The sequence below is a fragment of the Manis javanica genome, chromosome 5 (genome assembly GCF_040802235.1).
Source record: "Manis javanica isolate MJ-LG chromosome 5, MJ_LKY, whole genome shotgun sequence".
NCBI lineage: Eukaryota > Metazoa > Chordata > Mammalia > Pholidota > Manidae > Manis > Manis javanica.
The window spans coordinates 44796904-44818050 of NC_133160.1; the positions used below are offsets into that span (position 1 = coordinate 44796904).

Below are 21147 nucleotides of genomic sequence, written 5' to 3' on the forward strand. Positions count from 1 at the left end.
TAAAAGTTACTATAAAATGTAACTTGAAAACTTCTGCAGTTTCATCTAAAATAGATACTAGGCATAACCTTTAGATATCCTAAGGCATGACATGGACAAAAATGTTCAAATTCATATAAGGAAATCCAGCAGTTAAAAAAAATTCCTTTACTTATAATTCCCCACCCCTAGCTAAACCAAGAGCATTTTAAAAATAATTTAAAAAGTAGCTGTCAAAGATTCCAATCAATTCATTACTGGTGAAATATACAAAAACTTATAGGAGTCAACAAGGGTTCCAAACTTTTAATTTATAAAAAAAATAAATCATTTATCAATACGAACAAGATCAGGATTCACTCTCATCAATGTCCTTATCTGGGTCTTGCTCAGCAGCCTCCTTTTCTTGTTGCTGTTTCTTCCAAAGTTTGGCCATGGCCAGGAGCTTGAGGTTGGGTTGATTGGCAGCATCCTCAGGAAAGATGTAATCATAGTATTCTTCCCAGCCTGCATCAGACTACAGAAAAAAGTGAAACAAAAGATAAGCTAACAGTGGCTGAAATAGTCACACTTCAAGTACTTTAAAGTGGAGAATTTGCACTAGAAAACACAGTTCACATTCACCTGCTTTTCACTTCACAAAACATCAGTGTCTACCACAGAGAACAAGGCCAGGCCCGGACAACGGAATAAGGAGTGCTGGACTGGTGCTGCCCCAAGTTTGCTAATGGAAAGCTAAAAACTGGAGGGAAAAATTCTAAAAATCTAAGCAGACCTACTTAAAGTCAACTAAGAAAACGGTCAGCCTCGCCAACTCCATCTTGCAGTCTGTGTTTAAGATTTTACATTCTTAGAGATTTACTTACTATTTACCCAGTAATGAAAGCCATAAATCTGAATCTGCATTATTATTCCAACTCCCTGCCCTTAAACACCCCTACCTCCAAAGGGTCATTTATCTGACTTTCTTAAGATGTGCTGGTTTCAGCTTCCACCACCACTTGCTTTGTTTACAACAGCCTCCCACCAGGTTCTCCTCCAAGACAGGCACCTCTAGTCTGCCTGCTGGAGATGCCGATGGCTGGCTGCTGCCATTCTGTGCCTAAGAGCCTCCTACAGCTACAAAGCCTCTGGATCGACTCCTACCTAAAAACAGTTTCATTTCCCTCCACCCTGACTTCCTGCTCAGTGCTCCTGAAACACTACACTTCATATAGTTCCTGGAATCAGCCAGCAGCGAGAAACCACTGCCAAGTCTCCTCCCACACGTCACCCCCAGGTAGACCATATGTCTTGCTCTGGATTGCCATAGCTGCCAGCCTGTAACTCTCCCCTCCAGGCTGTCTGCTCCCGTTCTCAGACTGCCCATAAGCCACTTACAAGTACAGATTTCAAACTCAGATGCATTTCTGCTCGCTGGATGTCACATGACCAGCTCCAGGGCTCAGTTCTTACCCCATCATCAGCCTGGACCTTTCTTCTCTTCTTGACTTTCTCTGGCATGAGTTTGTCTACTCTCTCCTTATCTGATACTGTTCCAAATTCATCCTCAAAGCTTCTCCAAGATTCCAGCAGCATAAGTCTCTCCTCCTTTTCTTCACAGTTGCGCATGGTTTTATTAGCCTCTTCATAAATTTGTCTGCATTTAGCCAAACTTCCTTCTTTCCCTGAAGACAACTCAAACTGAGCAAAACTGATCCACACCTTAAAAAAATGATTATAGAACTAAATTAACCATGTCACTCAGGAGATAATAATGTGATAATAAAACTAATTTCTAGTTAATGGCGTCTGAACATACTAATATGTTAAGGTATAGTAGTCCAGAGAATGTAACTGACTACATGCTTCAGTAATGAGGCAATCTGTGTCCAATTAGATGTTTGAAATCATCTTAAAACTTGTCACCCCTGTGATATCCAAGTTATTCACATGCAGTGTAAATACTGAACTGGCATAAGCTTAGTATTCCAAAGTCCTCCAAGACTCATGCATTCTCTTTAATAGCAAATTAGTCATCTAAAATGCATACATAAATAAGTAAATAACACTTAAGATACAGAAAGGCAGTATTTTCTTCAGGACTGTAAATTTGAGCAAAATCAAAGATTGTTTACAAAGCACAGGATACCTTGACATGCTGTGTCCGCTGAAGCAATCGTCGGTAAAGATTTCGTGTTCTTTCAGTTTCCTCCTGCTCAATTTCAAAATCAATATATGATTTCCAAAGTACCTACGAAAGATAATAGGTCTTGACATTGAAAAAGCAACATGCCCCTATCCAAAGCACAGCTTAACCACCACTCCAACCCAGGCCATCTAGGAACCTAAGACTTTTATAAACAATTAAAGAACATATGGGTACCAGAAATAATACTGGCACTTCCAAGCTGGCCAAAACTTAGCTAGAATTCCAGACTATGAGAAAAGGGGCCATGGATTCCTTTTTGGATTCTCTTTTGGGGTTTCACAAATGCTGGACATCAAGCATTGCTGAGAACTTGCCAAGTCTCCCAGGCACTGTCCTGATCCTCCCATATACAGCTGAATGTGCAGGGAGAACACAGGCCTAGATTAACCTGTATATATTATCTCCACTGTAAATTCCTTGATAAGTCTGAGTTTAACTCAATAGGCACTCAGTGAATAGCTATCCAGCTGTTAGATATGGCCTGTCAGGGCACAAGGGTAAGTAGAATGTGGCCTGGATGCCTGGCAGCAGCAATCTGTGGAGGAGCTGAGGCTGACCAATGGAACCAGTCAGACCAAAGTCCCTACCTAATGCAGCCAGTGGGGCCTGAGCGATTAAATGCAGATCTCTGGTGGGAGATTAACAAAACCGCTGATGAGTTCAGGGGCTCAGTGAGATTCAAATCCATCCTACTTGTAGTTTGGTGCCACCTTGTGGCTCAAGCTTAAATACAGAAGGGATGATTGTAGGTCCTGTGGCAGGTTGGAATTCTAGGACAGCACAATAGTAATTCCAGGAACATCCTGGTTTAGTGAGAGCCTCTTTGCTGGCCCAATCCGGGCACAACCGTGCCAGGAGATTTGGGCATGTGCAGCATCAACCTTTATCTCCCTTGTTCTCCAGATGGAGCTGCTGACTGCCTGCTTCCTTGCCCAGCCTTCTGTTTGCTGTGCTTGAGAAAGGGAGGAAGAGAGCCAGCTACCTACTCCATGATGTCCCAGTTTATCCTGGGTGTCACAGCGGGGCTTCACTGTGCTTAGGTATTCAACTAGAGGGCTGCTTCCTCCTGCCTATCCCCAAAACAGAACATTCCTATGTGTGTAGAAGACTCCACCTTGCTTAAGTCGTCATTATACTTTAAAATGCACAAACATTTAGATAGTCATCTAAGGTAATACTAGAGGAGTGTCACAGAAAATTATATTCAACTCGAGATCCTCACCTCAGGCATGTCTAAGCGTGGTTGACTGATGGCTAACTCGTAGATCGCCCGGGCTCTCTCAGTATCACCAAGGATTGTCTCTAATTCTGCAAATTTAATCCAAGAGGTACAATTTTCAGGTCCAAATTCCAGGAATTTTTCATAAAGCTTCCGGCACCTGTCAAATTCACGAAGCTGTAGTTCCAATTCTATGTAACCTTTAAATAACTTGTTCTTTGGACATTTGCCTATGGAAGTTCCCTGGAAAACAGAATGATCAAATCACTGAGTGCAGAGACATCATCAGCCTATGCTAGAAGCTGTTCTCTACTGAGGAAGAGCTCTGGAGAGTCGACATGGCAAGCTGTTCTCTCCCTCTGGGCCAACACACGGCTCATGCTGCTTCCCGACAGGCGCCAAGGAAACCTAATTCATTCAGCTAGTGAGAGGGCCTTTGCCCACTGGTGCCTGTTCAGAAAGACACAATGTCTCATAATTGTTGGCTAACTATTTTGGATTTTAGTTAATTTCTCAGTATCTCCGAGAGAATATGGCTGCCAGATGAATAAAACCCCCTATAAGTAAAAAGGTCACAGAATGAAACCTGCCTTGTGGTCCATAGTCATGAGAGTAGCTTATCAGGATAACTACATTTAAAATGCAGTATTTGAACCTGTTAAATTTTAGAACAATTGTTAAGAAATTTTAGAACAGCTGTTGAGGAGATGCACTTAATACACCAAACATTTTGCACAGGATCAGATCTTTCTAGTCTGAGGAAGGATCTGGTAACTGGTACCTACTGATAGTTTACAATGTTGAAATGGAATAACTTAAGCATTATCACCCCATCTTTCTTTAAAGGTCATGTGTTTTCTTTCTAACATGTCTTAGATTATAAAGGTGTAATATTTCTGTTGCTTTTTCAGTAGGAATCATTTGACTTGGAAGCACTTAAGATTTCAATTTCCTTCTCATGTAAGTTAATAATGCATCTTGATCCTTATTTACTTACCAGAGCTCTTCTAGCATATGGTAAATTTTTCTGTCTTATTTCAAACTGTGCATATAGTAACCACATTTTGGCAAAAGTGAACTAGAAAACAAAAGCACAAAACATCTAACTTAAGAGATTCATTTAAACTAAATTGAATTAAGTTAAATTTAAATTAACAAAAGGCCACAATTAGATTTCCCTAAAACTTCAGAGCTAGGATGGATGTCTTTTCTTGCTTGTAAGCAAAGGTGATATTTCTTTCACAAAAGTCACAAACTAATCTGGATACTTTAGTGCATGGAGCCCCTACTGAGAATGAGCTTTGTTTTGTGCATATGCTTGTGAACAGGCAGAACATGCCACCTCTATTCTAGTAGGTAACTCAGCAAGCATCTCTACTTGTTTCTCATGTGCTGGGAATTACGGCACAGACAGCATCTCAAGTGCTTCCAGCATAGGCAGGTGCACCCATGCGTGCACACACCCATTCAATCGCCAAGAGGCACTGGCTGGTTATTTCCTGCACATGCTATGTGTTCTCTGGACCTGCACATTCTACCTTCCACTCAGTCTATTCCAAGCACCCCCACCCCGCCAACCTCCTCTGAATCGCTACATTATTATTTGTATTAGTCATTTGTCTTTTCACGCAAATTGTCCTCTCCACTAGACTGTAATCTGTTTTCAGAGGCACAGAGCATATCTTATTCTTGTTTAGGTTTTCCATGGTGCCTAGCAGGAAATATTCACTTCAGTAAGTATTATTTCACTGAATTATTTCACCAGTAACAGAAGCAGGATTTTGACACATTTGGAACAAAATGTTTAGAGCAAATGTACCTTTTTATGAGGGATTAGTTCCAAAGAGGCTTGATACACCTGTCTTGTCCTCTCAGGATCCTGTATTAGAATAAGAAATTTTCACAAAATAGTAAAAGCTGTTACTAATTTTACTAATACAAGAAAGGTGTACACCCCCAACATTATGTTTTCACAAGTTGGTACTTTCAAGCCCTGATTCCATTTATGATAAAAAATGAACTATGTTTGGCCATTAAACTTTGGTTAAAGAATCACCAGTAACAGGGCCATCAAACCCTTAGAGCTTCTCTTTAGAAAGGCTTCTTGTCTGATAGCAGGAAAAAAAGACATCTTGTTGATCTGTCTCAGGTTAACAGCAGAAAGTTAATTTTTTCCTATTAAATTACATACAACCAATTTCTGAAAATCTCCCTTAATCTTTAAAGCAAAAATGTGCAACCCGGCTGTGATCCCTGTTATGAGAAAACCCAGAAACTATGTATAATTATGCTAAGGGCTGGTTCCCTTTCATGTGCCAAATGATTATTTTATTGTACCTCAAGGTTTAAAAAACAACATAAAATAAAACAAAAATATGCCTCAAAATACACCCACAATAGGTATACTGAGTTTAAAATGTTGCAGAGACAATATGTAATGACATAGCTCAGTGAAAGCCTGGGCCCCTAAGAACCTGAAATGAGATCCCTGTTTCAAGGATCCCGACCCACAGGAGCCAAACTGCAAGTGCACAGGCTGTGGCTGGTGATCCCACTCTTACCTTCGCCTCCAGCTCCTCATAGAGTGCGTAGTTTACCCACAGATAGATGTAGCGCTTCCAGTGCCGCTTCTCCTGAATGGGCGGGACGTTGCCAATGGCTCGTTCATAGACCTCCCGCACAGTTTCTGCTTCTGCATCACTTTCTACCAAGCGCAAGTAATCAAACCATGCATCGTAATTGTGTGGATTTGCCTAAAAAGACAAATTTCATGAATAAAAACAAAACCAAGAGCTACACTTGCTGGACTATGTGAGCTGAAAGAAAGGACCAGGATTTCTATATTTTTGCAGTGTTTTTCTGGATCTTGCATGTTCTCATTTAAAAATACCATTCCCGAGAATTTATAAATAGGAAGGACTATACAGGACAGATTATTAACCAACTGTCCACAGCAAGTCCTCCTTTATCTATAACCACCACTCCCAAGGTAATTATTTGATAATTAGATGCTTATTTTTATAAACATATTTATTTATATGACTACATATCATTAGAGCTAGATTTAAAATTACAGTGGAATTATACATGCTCACAACTGTGAAACCTACCTTTTCCACTAGTAGTGATTTATCTTGAACCTATCTTGCTGACCTCACTTAATATCAGACTTAGTCCTTTGTCGATATCTTAATTTGACTAAGCAGAAGTATTTTTAAATACAAAACAGAATAGTAAAGAAAACTGCTATCTTTGAATTCACATTGAACGAGTACATTACAGATAAAGAGATGAGAGTGGAACCATAGCTACATCTTTTGTTCAGTTAACCTAAAAGGTAAAATATAAAAGGTTTTTGGATCAATCTCTGGTTCTTCCACTTTCTTTCAAAAATGATCTCAAATGAGCTCCAGATCTCTTTTGATCAAGCTGTATGGTACGCCATCAACAATCAACTAAATGACTTGCAACATGGGAGTCGCAGGGCAAATCCAAGGGCTGTATGCTTGCCTCATCTATCAGCTTCGCTCCTCTCTGTCTCGAATAGTTGCCAATTTATCACAGATACATGATCATGAGAGTAAGTGCTTGTAGCCCTAACCTTTTTTTTCCTTCATTTTACTGTAGCGAGTGTTGGTTAGCTACTTGCAAAATTATCTACACCAGCACTCACCTTCACTTCTTCTTCATACTGGAATCTCCGTTTGCTCACAATGATGTCTTCAATACCCCTCCTATCACCAAACTTCTTCTCAAAGATGGTATAATTTTTAAAGAGTTCTTGAGCCTCTTGTTTTGAAATTCTATCGAGGGCATACTTGTAGATCACTCGCACCCTTTCAAACTAAAAGCACATAGGACAATTATCTTCTATAACACAATATTCTCATTCTAGTCACTTCTAGAAAAGTACTTGTGACATAAAGCATGACTTGTGCATTAGATTTCTGAGACCTAAAAATGTCCAAATAGTATTTTTCTTCTTCTTGTTGAGGCTGTTCTAGGCAGAATGGACTGACACCATTCCCTGAGCGCCACATTTAATACTGTCTCCCTAACATTGCCAGTTGGATCTTTCTGCACATGTAGACTAAACAGGTCCAAAACTGAGCCCGTTTCTCCCACCAAACCAGCGTCTCTCTCAGTCTCACCAATTTGGGAAGCAACACCTACCATTACGCACTTGCCAAAAGCCTAGTGGTCCTCCTTTATTGCTGTCCTTGCTCATTCCACACATTCACTGCTTCAGCAAGCCCTGCCACTTCTACCTCTTCAACCTGGCATCTCACTTCTCCCCAGCCCCCTGCCTCCCAGCCTCCTTTCTTCCCCGGACCATTACAAGTCTCCTCACTTCCACTCCTGCCACCTTTCATCTGTGCAATCTCCATTAATTAGCTAGAGGCTTTCCTTCCACTATAAATTATATTCCATCATGCTCCTGCTTAAAATCCTTCAATACTTCCCACTGCCCTTAGAACAGAATCTCAACTTGTTATTGCAAAATTGTGTATTCAGACCTCAGCCTCTCTCAACTCTATATTATTTGAGCTACTTTAAGGGATTATTTTCCATACATATTACAGAAGAAAAGAATTGACTCATTTGTGGGGCAATCTGTTTTCTTTTCAAATTCTGTTCTCTGTTCTGGGCTCTGGACTTTTTGCTTCCCAGGTGTATTACTGGCAAAACCCTTTATTCAGGGTACTAATGACTAACTCTCAGTTTATAGACAATATTCTCATACTAGATTTAAAGACTTAATTTTCAGAAAAGCACAATAAAATTAAGAGGTATAATACAAACTATAATCACTCAGCCCCCAATCTGCAGCTTAGCCACAATGTATGCTGTTTTCTTCAAGAAATCATACTTTTGTATTTTGAAAACATTTTTCCAAAAGTGAGAAAATGGAAATGAATTCAATGTTTTCTAAGCTGTTTTTCAACATAATCAGATTAAGTTTATTTACCTCTTTTTGGTTTTCTTCAAATTTGGCAAAGGCAACGTAAAGGTGTTCATCCATATGTTCGTCTCCAAAGAACTCGACAGCTCTCTCATATACTTTCCGTGCGTGGGCAAAATAACCATGTTTTTCTTCAAAGCGGGCATACTTGATCCAGTTCTTAACATCAGGGTGCACAAGAACAAGTTCAGGGGAATTAAGGAAATGCTAGGGAAGACAACACAGCTTAAAGAAAACCCAAACCCAAAATCCCAATGACAGAAACTGCAACTCAGGGGTGACAAAATGTAGAAATGTAGGAAACCACCGAATTGTGACCACCATGAGGGGGGCTGCAACGTGTTCATCTGTCTTTCTCCAGTGTTTATCCAGTATTTTGGAAGTAGACACAAACAGGAGTTGGTACAATGAAGACACTGAAGCCATGTGATCCTGGACAAGTCACTTAACTTGCCTAAGCCTCAGTTTTATCATCTGCAAAAAAAGAAAAATAATACCAACCATCTCATTGGATGATCGCCAGCTTTAAATGTGGAAATGTATGTCAAGCTCTTAGCATCATGCCAAAACAACGTGGTCAATAGATTAGCTCAAAGCTGATGTACGAGTGCCAGGCTTGCTCCTGCTATACTAAATGCTGAATAACATCAATATTTGAACTAATGATTAAGAAGAAAAGTCATGAAAAGAAAGCTAGAACCAAAAGAGAAAGTTTTGAATTACCATTTCTTATTAGGCTGTATCTATTTTTAATCTACCTTTCTTGAGGAAATTATTAATTTCCAAAGTAGTAATGCATTCAAATATGGCAATGATTTTAACAGCTTAGACTCTGAAACTGCTTCTGGGTTCAAATCCCATGTCCTTCACTATCTGGACCCTGGTCAAGCTGCTTAATCTCTTAAGCCTCTACTTTCTCGTCTGTAGGATGCAATGGTTCTTGCATCGCAGGTTGTCATGGACTAAATGACAATATTTGTAAAGTGCTCAAGATAATGCCTGGCACATAGCAAGTGTCATTAAGAGCTTTTGTTAAATTAATGGTATTAAATGAGTATAGATGTAAATTAAGATCTTAAAATTGCATAGGAAAGTTATGTCTTGTTTGTCCTGGTAGCTTTATTCTATGAAGTCACTCTGACCATGTAACTGGAGAATATCAATGTTCCCAGAGGAATACGTATGTGTATATGTATTCATATATACTTACATATACACACACACGTATGTGTATTTCATATTATTTTAAATTTTAAAAACATCTAAGCCTTGTAAATTCTATTTATTTTATAAAAGAGAAAACAAGGTTCAGAAGTGTTAAGTGACTTGCCCGAGGCCACCACACTAACCAGTACCAGAGAAGGGACTCGAACCCACCCGACAGGCCCCAGAGCTGGAGCTTCCTGCACACCACCCTGCCCCTCCTGCTTCTACCCTCTGGTCATCTCTGGCTGAGAGCAGAGACAAGGCAGGTGGTCACTTCTGGGGATGCACATTTTTCATCACTCTGTACTTGTCAGAAATGACTACAGAAGTGCCATATGAATTGATTTTGGGGTTAGATATAAATTTCAAAGCAGAATTTACAAATATGAATACTGAGGACTGACTGCTTCAGTGCTAAAGTGCTAAGAGTGCCCTCACATGTTACATTAATCCACAGTAGGAATTTTTATTCTCATTTTAAAGATAAGTGTGCACTAAGGCTCAAAGGAGTTAACTGACTCACTGGAGTCACATGGCTAGTAACAATAAACCTTTGGATGGACTCTAGGAGTGGTGCTAATGACTGACACAAACTCTAGAAAAACAGGACTGGCTATAACAGCATGTCATTTCCACAAGGAACCACAGCATTCATGCCAAAAGTGTAAACACATCCGAAGTCTAACTGGAAAAGATTCCGTTACCCTGACGGTAACTTTTGCTCTGACCAAGCCTATGTCCCTAGATAATATATAAGTAGCTTATGAAGCAGACGAAACTTGCATCCTTGACTGCTACGCCTACAGGAATGACTCTATGCAGATCATGCCTACTCCGCCATGGGAGGAGCAGCACCAGGGCAATGTTGAGCTCTCATAAAGGATATAGCGCTCATAAATGGTGCGGGCCCGATCCACCTCTTTGTATCTCAGCTCAAAGTTGATGTATGAGTGCCAGGCTTGCTCCTCGGGCTGCCATTCCATCCAGCGCTCAAACACCTGCCGGGCACCAGCAATGTTTCCCAACATCTCCTCCATGTATGTGTACTTGTACCTTTAACAAAATCATCCGAAAATACCTGTCAAGGTCACAGTGACTTAGGGAAAAAATGATTTTGGCAATTTCTAGTTCTAACTTTCTTAAATATGTAGAGGATTTAGGGCTTTATCTTCCCTAAAGGTTAAATCAAACATATTTTCTTATTAAAATATAAATCTAAGAAGGATGAACCACAGAAAAAACATTTTTTCTTAAAAATTGCTTGATTCAATAAGAAGTTTCTTGTGCATAAAAATCTGCAAACAAAATTCCAGTTCTGATTATACACTGTATGATTTCAACAGACCATATAGGACATTAAAAAGTACTTATGGTACGTTTAAAGGAAAAATAGGAGGTACAATTAGAACTATGTAAATAAAACACCCCAAAATATGGAACTTTTCTAGTCTACACAAAGCTGTTTTATTAGATCAGAATCTTACCAGAATTGGTTGACTCGAGGCAGAGTTGTTATGGCCCGGTCCCAGATATTTCGGGCATGGTTGACCTGGCGATTCTTCATTTCCATTTCTGCATATTTCAGCCAGAGTGTAATATTTCGATAGTCCACATCTAAAGCTCTCTCGTATATGGACCGAGCCCTAAAGCAGCAAGATTTGGGGAGTATTTGAAGAGCACCAAGAGAAGTGCATTCAACACACATGGCAACTATTTCAAAACGTCTGCAGAACCTTGCTAGTATTGGATCTACCTGAGCCAAGGTAACCTAGGAGTGAAAAGGTATCATTTCAGGGTGCTCATACCAGGCAGAGGGAATAGCCACGTGTCAGGTAGGGAGATGGGATGTGTTCAGGGAGTAGCAAGAACAAAGGCCCAGCTGGGCAGGGGGTATGCTGGGAGAATGCAGAAACACTAGACAACAGGAAGCACCAGTTGTATTTTTATCTTGTTGTCCACTGGTTTTCAGTAGAACAATTTTTATTTTTAAAACTCCCAGAGAGAAAGCAGATGGAACTGCACTTCTCTGGCTAGAGAGCATGTGCTGTGGAACGACTTAGAAAATTACTACTAGGGACACATTGTTTTGCTCGTGCTTTAACATTATTTTCAAATATCTGTTAAAAAGGGATGTCTTTACATATGAAATTACTTGCTCAGCAATTTTACCTTTGAATCTCCTTCAGACTCTCTTCCCATTGTGCATATTTTATCCAGTTACTAATCACAGTCCTGTTTTTTCTTATGTTATCTTCAAAAGTCTGCAGGAAGACAAAAAAGGTCAAATGAAAGGAAAAATGATTAAAAATGACATCATTCTTTGTCTATTAATTCTTATACTAAAAAGGTTATTTATTTTCTTATTTAAGAGAAATCACATCCTGGAATCCTTTTGAAATTAGCAGTGCACTAAAAAGAGTTACAATCACAGGTGTTTTTTCAAGTTGTACATGCAAACAAAGAGATAAACTTTAGATATAAAGAATTATTTGCAGGATTGTTGGTATTTTCTCTTATTACCCATAAAAACTGATACTTTAATATACTTTGTACGTGTTACTAATAAAATGTTTTTGACTAAGTACTCTCGATAATGACTCAGAATTTCACACACAGCTCATTGAGGATAACTAGCATGTAGATACAACAGGATTAATGGTTTAAAATAATCCCCCACTCTGGGATGAGGAGGTCAGATGAGATCCCCATGTCTTCTCATGGCTCCTTCCAGGTCTTAACTCTTCCAACAAAGGGTGGCCCCGATGTGAGTACACAACACAAGCGTGCTAAGTCCACCCATCTTCCAGCTGTCAATTCCACCTGTTAAACTTCCACCCACCTTTGGTGGATTTAATATCTTTATACTTTAAAACGGACAACTCATGGCATATTTTATAAGGTTCTACAAAATGCAAGTTATCTGGTAACTAAAAGCTGTATTATTTATGTGGCTAGAAACTTTAACCTCATCTTATAACCTCTTCAACCAATAAGAACTTTTAAACTCTAACCTATCAGTTCTTAATAATATTAACAGATTGAAAAATATCACATTGACTGACCTTCCTTTTCCTTAGTTTGTAGTCATTTAACTCTTCTTCATCTGTGATCTTCTGTTGAGGGGGAGGTGGAAGAAGCTCAAGTTCTCTTTCTTTAGCTTCTCTTAAAAGTTGTTCAGCAGTTATCTGAACCTCAGCCGGGGCTTTATTTTTCACCTTTCAACAAAAAAGACACTTCGTTTTTTAGTAGATGCTCTTCACACATGGTTTAGGAAACAAACATTTTTTAGGATGTGAACTTTATAAATACTACTACAAGATGCTCTCTTTGTATGACATACTCCCATTTCTCTATGAAACTAAATAGAAAAAATATTATTTTTTATCTTATGCATGGTATCCGCTATAAAGCCATAGACAAAGCCTCAAGAGAAAAGGTGGCAGATATAGCAAGTTTTCCCTTTCAGATTAGTGTATAATAATAAATTTTGAGGTTGCCAAGGTAAGATTATCGGAGGTTTTATTTTATCAAGATGTGTGTCATAACTCATCTAGCATTACAACCTCTATTAACAGAATTCAACTTGTGCCCCACGTGTAGAAAGCCTCAGGCATGTGGGTTTTCATGGCATTTGAAGCCAAAGGCAATATTCTGTTAAGTTCTCATCAGTCTGTAAGCTTCCTGAAGTCTTAAGGTCTGTGCTGTCCAACACAGTGACTATGAGCCACAGTGGTGAGTCCAAACTGAGATGGGCTGTCAGTGTAAAATATACACTGGATTTTGAAGACTTAGTATGAAAAAAAGAATATCCTGTCAAATTATTTTTTTAATATTGATTATGTGTTGAAATTACAGTATCTTGGATATAATGGGTTAAATAAAATATGTACTTAAAATCTATGTCACCTGTTCTAGCTGCTTACTGTACCTATAAGAAAACTTGAAATTACATATGTGGTTCACATATTTTTATTGGGCCAATGGTGCCCAATACAAGTCTATGGGATTGAATTACAAGAAATATTAATTACTTAATTCCACATGTGAAATGATAATGGTAATGATGATAGCTCATATCTAATGAGCATTAACTGTCAGCTCTGCTATGTGGTTTTTATATGCATTATCTTTGGGAGTCACCTAAATGAATATACAAATGGCAAGCTCAAGTGAGCCCTCAGGGCTGGAGAAATCAGTATCTGCAACCTATGGCAATATCACATACTATCAAATTTATTGTTTAATTAAATTATGCCACCATACAACTTGTCATCTCTCACTTTGCTACTCTCAACTGGGCTAACTTCAATAAAGTCTGCAAGTGTCAGCTTAGATCTCCCTTCCTCAGCATAGTTTTCTTTGGGGATCCTGCAGACAGCCCTGATTATTCCACGGCAAGGTTGCCTCGGAAAGGTAGCAATTTTACACATACTCATGTGTTTGAGTACCGCTCGCCGCCCGCATTAGAGCGTAGCCCCCGGCGCCTAGAGCACGGCCGGGCTCAGGTCATCTTTGCTGAGTGATCCCTTCCCCGACCCCGCAAACACCTCCCAGGACCAGAGGCCTCGCGAACGCGGGCCGCGCTCCGGGGTGACAAGCCTTCCCCTCCTCTGCCCCGTTGGCCCCGCACGCAGCGGGCCTGCTCCAGGCACAGCACCCGCTCCCGCCCCGGGTACCAAGAGGCTGAGGCAAGCCCCTCTTCCCCGGCCGTCTTCCACAGGTTCCTCGCTGCTGCCTACCTTGGCCACTTTGGGAATCCTCTGCTTCCCGGCCGCGGTGGAGGCCGCCATGGTTGCAGGTCTCGGGCGACCCCCGTACCCCAGAAATCCACCCTCTAAGAGTACCAACACCTTCCGCCTTCCGACAACAAGCAGGATCCAGGAACCGGAAGCGGAACTGACCAGAGTGATCTTTGACCTCACGAGAGTGACGGAAGCAACTTCGTTTCTGTGGTAACCGGGCTACGCGTCCTTCTTGGAGGCGGGAGTGAAGCGCTGTGTCCAGAGTGGCAGGTGAGGCGGCAGCGCGGGCCTGACTGGCAGGACGCGGGGACGGGAGCAGGTGGTCAGGGCCGCATTCCCAGGTCAGTCTCCGGGACTACGATGGCTGTGCGAGGACGGGTGGCTGTCGAGCCGCGGCGCCCGGCTAAGAGAATAGGAACAAAGCTCCGGCCGGGACGCTCGAGCGCGGGGAAGGAGAGCCGGCCAGAAAACTACCGCTCCCAGCATGCTGCGGGGCGGGCGGCTGCGCTTCCGTTCTGCCACGCTCCCGGGCGGCCGGGCGCCGCGTTCTGTTCTAGGCTTGTTAGTGTCAGGTTCATCCACTTCGTTTCAGGACGGTTGTTCCCAAATAATCTAGGCTTGTGGATAAAAATAACTAAAGGTATTTTAAAGTCAGGTAACAGAAAAGAATGGAACTAAATCAGCAGAGTGCCAGCAAATAAACCAGCCTTGCGGTCAGATAAACAGATGTTTACATTTTTGGGAGTATGTTTTACTAATAGAAATTCTCATTCTCCAGTGTCCGTTAACTATTAGACGAAAATAATATCTATTTCACCAGGACTAAAGTGAAAATCTGTGTAAAGTGTGTAAATGTTAGCTATTGTAATACTTGACCTGCTTTCAGAAACAGAAAAGTTATGTGCAAGCAAATGGTTGAAAAAAAAATAGCACTTACTTTTTAGGGTATTTTAGGTTCACAGAAAAATGAAAGAAATGTGCGGAGAATTCCTATTTCTCTTCCCAGGAAGCCTCCCTACCCGCCATTATCAGTATACCCCACCAGAGTGGACATCTGTTACACTTAATGAGCCTACAGTGACACATGATTATCACTCAAAGTCCATAGTTTACATTAGGATTCACTCTTGGTGTTGTACACTGTGGGATTTGGGCAATAATATATTGACCTGTGTCCACCATTATAGTATGGTAAAGAATAGTTTCACTGCCACCTAAATCCTCTGTGCTCCACCTATTCATACTTCCTCCCCGCTTTGCCTCCTGCAACCACTGCTGTGTTTTTATTGTATCCATAGTTTTGCCTTCCCCAGAATGTATCATTTGCAATCATGCAGTACATAGACTTTTCATATTGGCTTCTTTCGCTTAGTAATATGCATTTAATATTCCTCCATGTCTTTTTGTAGTTTGATAGCTAATTGAGTAAGATATTTTTGACAGTTCCAAGTCTCTGATATTTGGAAAAAAATATGTGTATGTAGAAATATGTCCATCTCTGCAGAGACAGTTTTTGAACAAAGTTTTATGCAGCTTTCCTAAACTGAAGTTATTTATAACCAACATAAAAATATCTGCCACACCTAACACCTACATTATTATTTAAATATTTTTAAGTTATCTCACTTCTCAAATTTTAAATAAATTGACTGAATTTTGTATCACTGTGATAAAGAGAAGTAACCTAACAAAAATAGCTATTAGAATAAAAAGATATTTCCCCTAACTGATTTCCCTTAAATTTGTAACTACACATAATTGATTTAACAAAGTTTAAAGTTAGTCATCTCTAGCCTCCTTTCTAAGATACAAACACCTCAGAATGATTTATTTTGATTGAATTTCCTTCCTTTTCACAAGTTTTATAGTCTGGCAATTCAGTTTGGCTTTTGTTAAGCAAAATTCAGTACCATTATTAATTTTCTTCTTGCCATTAAAGCTTATTTTGATATACCTGCATACTTGCTTTTTTCCCCTCAGCATTTTATTTTGAATTCCACTTCTGGTTTTAATTTTGTTTTTCCTGATACACATCTTTTCTTTCAGCTGGGTTCTTTGAATGGTATATCATTTAGTTTTTGTAGTAAGTAAATTATCTTGATTTAACCTTCATTTTTTTTAATGATTGTTTAGCGAGGTATAGAATTCTAGGCTAATGGTCATTTTTACCTCTATTTTTAAAATACTATTCTGGTGTTAGGGAAACTATACCCCCTAAGCCAAATTCAACTAATTGTCTATTTTTGTATGGCCCATCAGCTAAGATTTTTTAAAGCAACTTTAAACAATTAAAAAAATCAGAAGACTGTTTCAGGACATATTAAAATTAAATAAATTCAACTTTCAGTGTACATAAGTAAAAATTTATTGGAATATGGCCATACTCATTTGTGTACACAGTATCCCAGCTATTATTGTGCTATAATAGCAGAGCTGAGTAGTTGTGCAAAGAACGTGTGGTTCATGAAACCTAATATATTTATTATCTGGCCCTTTACAGAAGAAGTTTGCCAACCCCTGTACTACTGGCTTCTATTGTTGTTGATGGGAAATATATTCTTAGTCTAACTGTTATTCTTTCATAGGCAGTTTGCTCTTTATCTGGTTCCTTTTAGGTTTTCTGTTTGTCTCTGAGGTTTTTTGTTTCACTACTATATATTTAGGATTTATTTTTATTTTCCTGCTCAGGATTCATGACATGAGGATTCAAAATTCATTAGCCTTTATTTTCAAACAACTTTTCATTTATTCTTTTTGAAATTCCTATGGGACATAGGTTTTTTTTTTTTTCATTCTTTCTTACATGTCTCTTAACTGCATTCTATAGTTTCTTCTTATTTCTTTGTGCTTTCTTTTTCAATAATTTCTTCCTAACTGTTTTCCAGTTCATTAATTCTCTCCAGTCTTAAGTCATATTTTAAACCACCCAAATCATTTAAATTTTAACCATATTTTCCATTTGTAAATTTTCTGTTCTTTTTTCATAATTACCTGTTCTCATGATTTTTCTTTTTCTTTCTGTATTTCTAAGAATTATGCACATTTATTTTATAGTCTCTTTCAGAGTCTATTATCTGAAGTTCCTGGGGACTTACATACTATACAGGTAGTGTGCATTGGAGTGCTACACCCACTTTGGTCTAGAATTTGGACTTCTCACAGGTATTTTTGTTTTATTTATGTATTTATTTTACCTAAAGCTATGGGTAGAGAAGGCTTCTTTGCCACTTCTTTGGGCTATAGGGTTAGGTTTTCCAGTCCCCTCACACACTGGGAGGTCCACTCCTCCAAAGTCCAGGTTGTTTGTGTGGTTTCAGTTTCAGTTCTCTGTTTCAAATGAGGCCCGTACTATCCCCATGGAACATTAAAATTCTTGCTCACAGGGCCTATATCAGACCCTATTACTTCCCGGGCCACTGCACAGAAAGTCATTGCTGCCTGTGTGGGGGATGTCCCTTTATTCATTCTCTTTTTTTCTAATTTCCTTTTTCCTAAGTACAGCTCTCTAATTATATTTTCTTATTCTATTCAGAATTTTTATATATTGGTAGCATGAACTTATTATGTTTCATAAACAGGATGTCTCTTTCCAGTTTTGCTTTTAAGTTAAACCCCAAGCCAGGATGACAGTATTCATGTCTAGCTTTGACAGGGGTCTAGATATTATTAAAGTCTGTTTATGCCCGAAGAAGGTAAAGAATATTTGCAAATATGAAAATTTATTGTCTCTATTAATGCCATGTTTTTGTAGGAAACATCTAATTCCATATTCACATGAGGCCATGGAAAATATAATTGAGTGTTTAATTGCTCAGATGGTAGTCAACCAGGTTCTGATTGCCTCTTTTGAAATAATACTGTCATTTTATTGTTTATTAATGCTTCTGCCAGTGAGTGAGAGAGGTATTCAGGTGAGACACCACCCAATGATTATCTCCTTTCTGGGCTATTGTGCCCATCCAGCAAGTATTGTGTGTGTTTGATTTCCTAAAAGAGAGAATACTATCTGAAATTAAACACATTCCAACCCCCAAAAAGGGAGACTTCAAAAGATGGGACCAAGGTTCAAAAATAGGATTTTAGATGAATAAGTTTTGGGTATAAATAGTGGTGGTGGTTGCACAACAGTGTGAATACTTAATGCCACTGAACTGTACACTAAGAAAAGGTAAAAATGGCAGATTTTATGTTAAGCATATTTTACCATAATCAACCCTGGATTTCAGTCTTATATATAAATGTTTTTCATAATGAGAAAGTATTATGCATTGAGAAGATATAATGAAGGGTGCATTTAATACATTACTTGTGTGTAATTAAAAATAATTTTTTAAATATTAAGAAAGATTAACTTTAGAGTTGGAATATGAAATTGACTCGTATTACAGCTGGGCTGTGTAAAGCCATCTTAGAAAGGAAATGCTATCAGGTCATCAAAAGTTGACTACAACTTGGTTAAAAGTATGTTCCTATATCTAGGAAAGATATGTCTGCTGCAAAGGTGACTGATTGGCCCTGTTGTCATCAATAATGTAGAGATGCCCAGGCACACTGTGAAGGTGCTGCCCAAGTACTGCCCATCTCTAGTTTCCTCAATTTGACATCTGTATAGTGGATGAGGGCCCCTCAGGCTTTAGGAACTGTGAGCAGCTTCTTGATGTTCACTATTTTGAATCTTGAGAATATCTGTGATCAATAATAAGAATATTAATGATGATAGCTACTATGTACTGAGTATTTAACTATATGTCAGACACTGCTTTCAGTGTTTTGCATGTAGTAGCTCACTTATAAAACTCACTTATGTAGATTATCTCTGATTTACAGATGAGGAATCTGAGGCATGAGAGTTTAACTTGCTCAAGATCACATACCTAATAGATGGTAGAAGCTTGGTCTTATCCCTGGAAGTCTGATGCCATGGCCCATGTTCTTGGCTATGGCCCCAGCTTCCTTCTGATAGCTGAGCTTTCCATGTAGTTGATGTACAAAGAGAAAGTACATGGGTGGCTTTGCTGTCGCAGGGGTGGAGTCTAAACCAGCTCAAAGAAATATTTATTTACATCTGCTTAGTGTGAAAAACATTTGAGCCCGTATTTCCCATTTTGGAAGTGCTATATAAATGCTAAGGTTTTCTTATTGTGCAAAATATGAGGATCTGCCATTCTGAGCCTACATTTTCCCAAGGCAAAATATGTTCTGGAGCCAAGACCATGTGAGCTCCCCAGTTTACCTCAGTTACCACCAAGGCTGTGAAATATTGGCCACATAGCACATGTGAGTGAGGTGGAGAAATGGTTTCCTACCACCCTGTTCCATCAAAGGAGAGGAAGTCAGACTTGTACTTAGCCTACGTGACTTGTTCATTAGATGTCTGGGCCACAGAAGCACCTAGAATGCATTGGCATTTGGGACTCCTTTCAGTTTCTGTGAGCTTAGACTGTATGGCTGTCTGTAAGCTGGGTTTGCTTCATGAGTGCTGATGAAACACCTGTGAAGTGGAGAGTGGTGTGAATTCACCAATGAGAAGGCTACTGGTTGAGTAGCCCTGACTGCCTCCTGAAACCTTTCCTAGTCCCCACATTACTCCTCAGCTTGCACCCTTAACATCTGAGCATTTATGGGGAAGAAGAGTTCAACAACACTTAATTTGATCATCAGTGAACTGTGAGGGCAGGGGACCTTTACTCACAGGCTACTTAAACAGGGGGAGTAACGGGATTAAGCCAGAAAGGGATGCCCACAGTTCTGTTTCTGATCAAACATGTGTACTGAGGCAAGTCACTCCACTCCAGTTTTCTCATTTGGCAAAAGAGGAGCTCAGCCCAGTACCATCTCAGGCCCCTGTGGCACTCAAGTTCTTTGGGACTCTGGCAAAATGAAAATTATGCAAGGATCTATCTCAACAACAGCACCAACAGAAAGCCAAATTATAAAATACTGTGTTTTGAAAGAAAAACCATACACACTGTATAATTCCATTCATATGATGTTCAAAAATTGGCAAAGATCATTTCTGTGATAGAAGTTGTAATAGTGGTTATATTTAGAGGGGGTATTGACTGGGAGTGCTATGAGGCAGACTTCCAAGGTGCTGGCAATGTTCCACATAGTAGAGTTAATACAGAGGTGAAAATTAATTTCCCTGTATTTGAGCTTTACTGACTAGCATATAATAAAATGTTTTTCCCTAGGAAAAAGGAAAGGAGTAAAAAGAGGGGGCAAGAGACCCAGGGAAGAAGGAAGAAAGAGAGGGACAGGGAGAGAGACACACACTTACTGAGACATTGAGACACTGAGAGGGAGTGACATAATTTTGTGACTTATTGTTTCTGTCAGCAGTGATCCCCAGTCTTTCTGGAACATTTGACTCCACTGTTGTGGTCATTAGAGATTCTCCCCAGAAAGGTTGTGGGAAAGGCTGGGTTATACAAAGAAAGGGGGTACTTTATTATGGAACTTCTCAAAGACTTTAATGGAATGGTGACCCCTCAGGAAGGCCATCACAGGCAGCATTTCCTACACTTATTTCACCACAGAAACTTTTTTGTCTCAAAATTTCTCTCAGGGTTGCTGACCTTCAGGGCTCCAGTTTGGGGAAATCTATGTGGAACATGGGCAGAAGCTGTCAATATTTCCCTTGTAACTCTTGACCACATGCCCTTATAGCCAATTAAATTAAAGGACCCTGAATCATATTCCTCTCAATGCTTTTCAGTACTATTGTTAGAATATTGTAAAGCAGGTTTACTGGAAACAAAGAATATAGTTGCAGAAATTTCTAGACAGGCCAATTCCCAGAAACATCATTCTCCTGGAGAGAAAAATGTCAGTTGGTTTGTGTTGA

The 21147-nt window shown here is 39.5% G+C and overlaps 2 protein-coding genes across 9 annotated transcripts in view; one reads left to right on the forward strand and one right to left on the reverse strand.

Moving 5' to 3' along the window:
- Window positions 1–270: 270 nt before the first annotated feature.
- On the reverse strand, window positions 271–14363 carry CRNKL1 (crooked neck pre-mRNA splicing factor 1). Its single transcript, XM_017663304.2, has 14 exons — window positions 14298–14363; window positions 12621–12773; window positions 11728–11819; window positions 11043–11201; window positions 10445–10611; window positions 8359–8537; window positions 7063–7233; window positions 5951–6142; window positions 5209–5268; window positions 4387–4467; window positions 3393–3632; window positions 2111–2212; window positions 1435–1683; window positions 271–496 (listed from the first exon to the last, which is right to left on the reverse strand). The coding sequence occupies exons 1-14, from the start codon at window positions 14346–14348 to the stop codon at window positions 329–331; spliced, it is 2064 nt and encodes a 687-aa protein (XP_017518793.1). The 5' UTR covers window positions 14349–14363; the 3' UTR covers window positions 271–328.
- Window positions 14347–21147, forward strand: part of CFAP61 (cilia and flagella associated protein 61) — a 422179-nt gene continuing 415378 nt past the window's right edge. For 4 of the 8 annotated variants that reach the window (XM_073236976.1, XM_073236977.1, XM_073236978.1 and 1 more), the window contains exons 1-2: window positions 14347–14641; window positions 17355–17462. The gene's annotated coding sequence lies outside the window, so the exon portion shown is untranslated. The remainder of the gene's footprint in view (window positions 14642–17354; window positions 17463–21147) is intronic. The other 4 variants (XM_037022515.2, XM_037022517.2, XM_037022518.2 and 1 more) reach the window with 4 other exon arrangements.